General features: G+C 32.1%; 1 protein-coding gene across 1 annotated transcript; it reads left to right on the top strand.

Annotated features, from left to right (window-relative positions):
• The first annotated feature begins 5,953 nt into the window (after positions 1-5,953).
• LOC102595982 (probable indole-3-acetic acid-amido synthetase GH3.1) lies at positions 5,954-9,186 on the top strand. Its single transcript, XM_006346276.2, has 3 exons — positions 5,954-6,368; positions 7,356-7,457; positions 7,567-9,186. Exons 1-3 carry the CDS (start codon positions 6,049-6,051, stop codon positions 8,933-8,935), a joined length of 1,791 nt encoding a protein of 596 aa, XP_006346338.1. The 5' UTR covers positions 5,954-6,048; the 3' UTR covers positions 8,936-9,186.

Below are 9,186 nucleotides of genomic sequence, written 5' to 3'. Positions count from 1 at the left end.
GTATTTATTAATTAAATCATGGTTAGAGATTTACTTTGGGAAATTAAATCTTAACCATTTATTTTAACATATGTCATGTGTCACTAATCCAAATAGAAACTTAGAGAAAATGGAGAGAAGAGATATGAAAAGGAGCCGAATCCCAACTTATATATCCTTATGTTCAGACCTTACTTATGGGACGGTACAAACTACAAAGTATGTTGTCGTAGTCTCAGCTTCCTTGTGAGACTGGTTAAAAACTATATATGTGATGTATTTTAGTTTTTGTTATCTTTACTTTTATCATACTGATTTAAGAAGTGTTTTTCGTGTAGTGCAAAAACTAATCCAGTTTATATTATCCTCTCTATGTCAAATGTCAGCAATTATCATCATTACATTATTGTTAAATAGTCTTTAATTTGTCTTTGCTCTAACAAAATTCCATTATAGTAGAGACTGTGTTAATACAAAAAGTATGGGTTAGGTACATGCTCATGCCTCATGCTCTTCTTTTTATCGTTAAGCTATTAATTAATTAATCAACAAAAACCTAACCAATGTCCATTATATTTAGATAATCACATGACACTGAAGTAGTACCTTTCATCAAATGTCGTTCCAAGCATGAAAGATGCTTCTATGCAAAAAAAATAAATTTGTGCATAACATAACACGACTTGACATCTATTAGATATCAGAGACAAATTCAAGATTTAGATTCGATTTATTATTTGGGTTCATAAATCCACCGGCCACTATTTTAATTCGTAAGCCGGCCGGCATCATTATTGTGGGCGGTTATTTTATTAATCTTGTTTAACGTTTTAGTTAATTAACATTATAGGGGGGCTTAGGACCAGTCAACACATTGGGAACATTATTTGATTTTTAACATAAGAAAAAAAAGGAATCTGTACAGTTGCCTATTAAATTAAATTGTTTGTAATAATAGTAGCTAGTATTAATGAGGCAGTTTACACGCGGGATTAAAATAATAAAAAGCTAGAAAACTAGCTTAAACCTATTTGTTATAATACCAACAAGACCAAATACTCCAATTAAGCAAATTATGTCTACCTTTCCGGGGATTGAGGGGAAGTACGAAATGTCCTAATAATGGCTGGCCACAAATTAGTTTAACATAAAATATTAATTAGTTTACTATTAAGATAATCAGAATCTAATAAGTTGGCTAAGCGTGTGGTTAGTTGTACGTACGAAATGTCCTTACTGGAAACACATTATTGAACACAGAGTTCGTTTTAGATCTTAATTTAAAGATTTCTATGTTACTACTTAGAGAAGAAGCAGCATTATTGTAAGAATAATTAGACAGCCTGAATATTTGTGACACATAAACTTGTTAATCTATCTGTATATTTAGAGTGGTTTTATGTTTGTGCATCGAATCGATAGACGATTCACAGAAAAATTTAAAATTTAAAATTTATAGGTCACGATAACTAGGTTTACAATGAATTGATATTTTTTGCTATTTGATTTCTTAATTGATATATAAGGATGTGCAAATTCGTTTGTCATCCTTTACGGTGTAAATATTTGTTATACTACAGTATAGATTAAATTGATTTGCAGTAACATGCACGTAATCTGTGTTTTCAATGCCAACATCTGATATAATAATCTGAAAAATAAAACATAATGTAGCTCGTTATATTGCATAGACGACATGAAATTTTTTGTAATGTTAGTGCGGATGCGTAACTTAAACTCATATATTTTTTGTAATACTAATAAGAATTACAAGTTAATTACAACAAAATATATATGATAGTTAATGTACGTAACATACAATTAATATGTCTACGAACATCCATATTCCCCCTAGATAAAAAAGTGGAGATGGTACTGCATGAAATTCGAACAAAATTAATGAGAATATATATCTTTAATTTGGTGTTAAAGTTATCGACAAAGAAACTAAAAAAAGGTGTCAAAAGGAACAAACGACGTGGCCAATAACTTCTAATTATACCAAAAGCCTATTCTTAACTTAGTGCTGGATTTAGAAACTGTGGGCTGGTTCTTACATCTATATATAGGGGCGCGTAGCTAGAGTATAATCTACAAGTTCGGCCAAATTTCAAATCTATAAACTTAAAATTCAGTTAGCCCCGTCTTTGTATTTAAACCAAGAAAAACGAACAATTATTGTATTTTTGTTATATTTAATAATACAACGGACATTGGTATACAATATGATATGAAAATACAGAAAAATATGCCCACAGTTATACAATTGTTAAAAATACATATAGTGGATGTCCATATAAAGTATATATTATTTGCAAAAAGAAAATTACTTTATAGACAGATTTGTTTTAATAACACATGCTTAAACATTAGTACTTGGGAGGATAAGGCAGAATCTATTCTATCTGGAATTTTAGCAATATTAATGGATGTCTTTAAATTCTTCTGAATTAAGCTCCATATTCATTGTACCCGAAAAAGACAAGTTTCAAGCTCAAGTCAGAAAAATCCATTATTGTCTCTCTTATTCTACTCCAAAAATAATTTTTAACGACAATTAATTAATTAATTATCGTTGAATAGATATTTTATGTGATAATTAACAGTTTTTGTATATGTCTCCAAAACTTATAACGATATTTACTTCAATAATAATTAACTAATGACGATAAAAACTTTATTACTCTTTGTTGATATAAATTTATTACCACTAAATGCTATTTATGTTGCAGTGATATACCATAAACAATATACTCCATAAAGTATACTTTATAGGAGTATTTGATAATAAGTATATAAAGTAGTATTTCTTTTCTTATTATAGGAGTATCATTTTCTTGACAAAAGAAGATGACATTTTCAAAAAAGAAGAATTAAATTAAAAAATGTTTTTCTGAACCATCCGTTCCTGTCTTGATCTTATCTCAAATTATTAAAGATAACACAATTTTTCATTAACAAGTATCAGTCCCACCAAAGCCAAAAAGAGGATTGGAAAAGTGAAACACCTTTAAAATGAAGTTGACAGTTACTATTCTCTAACTTTATTATTAATTACTTAGTTGAATTCTACCTAATTACTACAAGTAGCATTTAATTATAACTAAAAACGACATGAAAATTTAATATAAGTTCCACTCTAGCTAGTTTTGATGATTTGTTAAGTTAATAAATGTAACACTGATATCGCCGCCTGAATGTTCCTAGTGGTTTCTTTTATTAATTTAAATAAAATGTGCAACAATATAATCCTGTGATTCGAAATAAAAGAAACTTCCAGGAACTGCAAACGAAATTACCCACCACGTGATTTTTCCAATTATATTAATTAATTACTACTACTATTCCATCACTTTGCTTCCACAGTCCAAATCCACAAAATATGCAGTTTCTATATACAAAAGGAAAAATAATAATTAAAGAATGTATAAATACAGTGTGAACGTTACCTGTTAATTAAGCTCATTAATAATTTGATGTATTAGAGCGGGGAGTTTTTAGAAAATACTCTTTTTCCACCTGGTGTGCAGAGGTCATATTGGAGCTTCGACTAAATTCACATCGCACACTGCAGGGCAGTGGCGGAGCTACACTAGGCTGAGGGTGTCCAATTGGACATCCTTCGTCGAAAAAGTAGACCGTATACATAAGTAAAATAATATTTTAAATGGTTAAATAATACATTTTGGACAACCTTGAACAATAAAAGAGATTTCATTCTAAACTAAATTTTCTCTTTGTTTTTTTCTTTGTCCATTCACTTCCTATTAAATGAACATGAATATTAAAGCTAAATATTATGAAGTTTGACTTTAAATTTCTTTGGTATATCTTTTAATTAAGAAAATTAATCATTTATGTTGCATAGTTTGATTTACAAAATTTTAGTGCACCCATTCATTAAATTATTTTTATTTACCTATTCGATTCTTGGACACCCTTTGTGAATTTTCTGGCTACGTACGCCACTGCTGCAGGGCCCATTCGAGGGTGGTGCTCCCAACTGGATTTTCTCCATACCCAGGGCTTGAACCCGAAACCTCTGGTTAAGGGTGAAGCACTTCTGCCAGTGCACCACAACCCATGTTGGTGCCACGATACTCATTGTGTACTTTAACCATCCATGTATACAACGTAAAAAAGGCACATAAATTATGAGTTTAACTTCTATATTTCGATAACAACATAAAATAACTTTAAAAATAAGGCGGGTATGATACAAGAAGTTAAAATACCTTGATGGTAGTATATATATAAAATCTTACAATGTTTAAATCCACAAATTATATATTTATAGTCTTCGTTTATGTTTAATTATTAATCTAAGTATTAATATGTAAGTGCCTCTAATGACACTTATGCAGGGATTAGGGAAATTAATGGTACTTCAGTACTACTAGTGGTGGTATAACTTGCCATAACTTAAGTGCTAGTGATAACACTGTCCTTTATTAATTAAATTTTTGATATATAATATTAATTCGTTATTAAATTGACCAAATAAAAGTAGGATCCGGCTCCCCTCCATTACCCCTTTCCTCTATTTCATCAAGTGCACGTCTAGATTAGAGACATGTGTCATATTTAAAGTTTAAAGGTCAAAATTATATCATATGAACAAATATCATAACCATAGTTAAGTCAACTAATTTTAGAAAACTACTCTCCAAATTTAATAAGAATTACAATATATTTCATACAAAATTTGATATTTATTAATATATTTCATCTCATGTGTGATCGTTTATGATAAATTAATTGTATATGATGACAAGATAAATTAATAGAGAATTGCTCTTTTGATTATTTGAGATGCATGTTGTTGCGATATTGTTCAATAAAATGTACTATGACTTATTATTAGCTTAATTATAATTATCCTCTTCTCAGCTACCAATATCAATATTCTTTTAATATCTTTGTTTTAGTATTATTTTCTAGAAAAACTTATAATATTATTATCTATGCATCATTTTGTTTGGACGATGCATGCCATATGTATTAAGAAAGAGCAACACTTTTTGTTTCTCACTCTCCTACCTTGTGTTATATTTGCATAATACACGCAGGAAAACACAGCATTTAAGTGTCTGTTTTCCTGTATAGGATATTAATTTCATAGTTTATATTAAATGATATAACTTATAACGAAAACCCGTAATAGGTCATGCAGCATGCTTGTAGGTGTAGGGTTACATAATAAACTTTTTTTAAATAAAAATTCGTCAGACAAAGCTTTTGTTGTCACATATATAAATTTTGCCTACAAGATTTAATATCAAAATATTTCAAAACAATGAACCTATTCAATTATTCACACATTTTATATCTTATGTGCCAAACAAAAAATAATACTTAATGAGTAACGAAGGCAAAATTTTACATTTTTGATTATTTTAAAAAAAAAATATTAATTTAAGATAATACACTTCAGAAAGAACTAGCGTAATTTCCTGTGCTGGTAACCATTAGCGAAGCTACAATTTACTTAGCAAATTTAAAGAAGTAAACGCATGAGATAGACGAAACAAATTTAACATCTACTACTATATATACATAAGTTTAATTATATACATAAATGGACGAAAATTATAGTGCCGGCTATCGCAATCAGGGTCCAACAATTTTACCAGAAACGAGTCGCGTGGTTGGGTGATGCACCTCGGGACCCAGTCCAAATTCCAAACCCTAAGCTGAGGTGGCCAGTACTGGGCCCCATATTGCACCCCTAAATTAGGGCTTTGTAGACGTGGTTGGGCCCCCACCTTGTCCCCTCTTTACTCAACATTTTGATATTACAAAATTGTCCACGGCCCCCGCGCGTCGACTTCAATTCCAACCTTCTTTTTGTCTTTGCCGCCCTTATGGGTCCCACTGTTTACATGGCACGTGACGTGTCACCTTCCCCCTCTCTTCCCCCTATTTAAACACCCCTCTTACTCCATCCTCCACACATCTTCTAATTTTACAACAAAAAAAATTTCTTTTCTTTTCTCTCAAGTCTCAACAGTTAATTAATCTTTGGTGAATTACCTTCTTCTCCTTCTTCTTTTTTTTCAACTTTGAAATATGGCTGTTGATTCGGTTTTATCATCTCCGTTGGGTCCTCCTGCATGTGAGAAAGACGCAAAAGCACTTCAATTCATCGAAGAGATGACTAGAAATGCAGATGCTGTTCAACAAAGAGTATTGGATGAGATACTGACTCGAAACTCCCAAACTGAATACCTCAAACGCTTTAAATTGGACGGCGTTACTGATCGTGAAACGTTTAAATCCATTATTCCGGTAGTAACTTATGAAGATCTTCAACCGGAGATCCAACGGATCGCTAACGGCGATCGTTCTCCTATCTTATCCGCTCATCCCATCTCTGAATTCCTCACTAGGTAAGCAAACGCGCCATGTTCGTAGAATATATTATTCTATCTGTTTGATTTAATTGAATTAATATCTTAAAAGACCACTCAACATTAAGAATTTATTTAGTAAAGTTGTATCATTAAATCACTAAACTTAGAACTTTCTATCAATAAAATCACTCAATCAAATTTATCATTCAAAAAAGTATTGGCATAGCAAAATAAATAATTATTTTTATATCATGTAAATATGAATCCACAAATAAATAAAATTAAAGAGAAATTTCACTTCCTCTCACAAAACTTTTTTAAAAAAAATCAACTAAAATGTATGTACAAACACAATTTCAAATTTCAAATTATTTATCAACAATTTTGAAAATTATTTTTTTCAGACTTAAACGAATCTAACGTTAGCAAACAGTGGAATTACGAAGGAAAAGTAAGATTTTTATCTATAATATATAGCAAAAAACATCTAAATAAATTACACGCCGAAGAACTTAATTAGTAATAAATAATTGTTCTATTTTCTACATTTGTTTATTGTTGTTCTTCCTGTTTTGTATTTTATTTGTTGTTTTGCTTAAGTACTTGTATTCATTTTTTATTAAGGAGGCAAACTAAATATTATGGTATTACAGTACTACCAAAATATGTTTCACTAAGAATTTTTTTTCCATTTATTTATTAAATCAAGACATAAATTATACAACAATATCATAAAAAAATATTTGTTTTGGTGATTAAGTTTGTCCGAATTTTCTTTAATTTCATTTATTTGTGGGTCTGTATTTACATGATATAAAAATATATGAGTGCTTTATTTTGCTATGTCAATATTTTTTTAATAGTAAATTCGATTAAATGATTTTATTGATAGAAATGTGTTAGTTTAGAAATGTGTAAATTTTTAAAGTTGAGTGAGATATTAACTCGATTTAATTTATATGACATTATTATTAATTATTTTGCAAGTTATTGATATGTGTTTTTGTATTTGTTAATTAACAGCTCTGGAACTTCAGCTGGTGAAAGGAAACTGATGCCAACAATTAAAGAAGAATTGGATCGTCGCCAGCTACTTTACAGTCTTCTAATGCCAGTTATGAACCTGTAAGTATAATAAATGCGAAGGCAACTTGAGTTACGTTACCTCTTTTGGTATCCGAATTATTTGGGAAACATAAAGCATATTTCTTACGAAACTTCATTTACGTGACAGATACGTGCCTGGATTAGACAAAGGCAAAGGACTATACTTCTTGTTTATCAAATCTGAGACGAAAACTCCAGGTGGGCTATTGGCTCGACCCGTTTTAACAAGCTATTACAAAAGTGAACATTTCAAAAGCAGACCTCATGACCCGTACAATGTTTACACAAGCCCAAATGAAACAATCCTTTGTTCTGACTCTTTCCAGAGCATGTACACTCAAATGCTCTGCGGTCTCTATGAGCGCGAGCAAGTTCTTCGCCTCGGCGCTGTTTTTGCCTCGGGCCTTGTCCGAGCCATTCGGTTCTTGCAGCTCCACTGGGAGCAACTTGCTCATGACATTCGAACTGGAACTCTGAACACACTAATTACCAACCCTTCTGTTTGCGAACGGATGGGTAAAATCATGAAACCGAATCCAGAGCTAGCGGATTTTGTTGCAAATGAATGTTGTAAGGAAAATTGGGAAGGAATTATCACGAGGATTTGGCCTAAGACGAAGTACCTTGACGTTATCGTCACGGGTGCTATGGCTCAGTACATTCCTACGCTGGATTATTACAGTGGTGGATTACCAAAAGCGTGTACTATGTACGCAGCTTCCGAGTGTTACTTTGGGCTTAATTTAAATCCCATGTGTAAGCCCTCGGAAGTTTCCTACACCATCATGCCAAACATGGGTTATTTTGAATTTTTACCCCATGACCCTACATCAACAACAACTTCCTCACCTACCAATCTCGTTGACCTTGTCGACGTTGAAGTTGGAAAAGAGTACGAGCTCGTAATCACGACGTACGCCGGATTATACCGTTACAGAGTCGGAGACATTCTCCGAGTCACCGGATTTCACAACTCAGCCCCGCAGTTCCATTTCGTCCGGAGAAAAAATGTTTTATTGAGCATTGACTCGGACAAAACTGATGAGGCTGAGTTACAGAGAGCCGTAGAGAATGCTTCGAAATTACTCAGGGAGTTCAACACCAGCGTTGTCGAGTACACTAGTTATGCAGATACGAAGACAATTCCAGGACATTACGTGATTTATTGGGAGTTATTAATGAAGGATTTGAACAATTCTCCAAGTGATGAAGTATTGAACCAATGTTGTTTAGCGATGGAAGAGTCACTCAACACAGTGTATCGACAAGGGCGAGTTGCTTGTAACTCAATTGGTCCACTGGAAATTCGAGTGGTGAAAAATGGGACATTTGAAGAATTAATGGATTATGCAATTTCAAGAGGTGCTTCAATTAACCAATATAAGGTGCCTAGATGTGTGAATTTTGCACCTATTTTGGAACTTCTTGACTCAAGAGTAATGTCAAGACACTTTAGCCCATCCTTGCCTCAATGGACACCTGAACGACGTCGTTGAAGAGGAGAAGTGTTTATTAATTACACATGCATCAGTAGAGGAGAGTCAATGAAGGATGTGATTCCCTAAAACTTTTTTTTTTTTTTTGTCTTTTGTTTTTATTTTTCATTTTCTTGTCTTACTTTTGTGATTAGATGGGTCCTGATTGTAACTAGACGAGGACGTTCGGCAGAATTAGGTTTGTACGTTATGGCTCAGTTAACCTGTGAAAATGATGTATCCATGCTTGTTAAATGAACTGTTTCTTTCTT

The sequence above is a fragment of the Solanum tuberosum genome, unplaced genomic scaffold (assembly GCF_000226075.1).
Source record: "Solanum tuberosum cultivar DM 1-3 516 R44 unplaced genomic scaffold, SolTub_3.0 scf00073, whole genome shotgun sequence".
In the NCBI taxonomy this organism is placed as follows: Eukaryota; Viridiplantae; Streptophyta; class Magnoliopsida; order Solanales; family Solanaceae; genus Solanum; species Solanum tuberosum.
The sequence above is the reverse complement of the archived record's forward strand: the minus strand, read 5'-3'. Positions and strand labels throughout refer to the sequence as shown.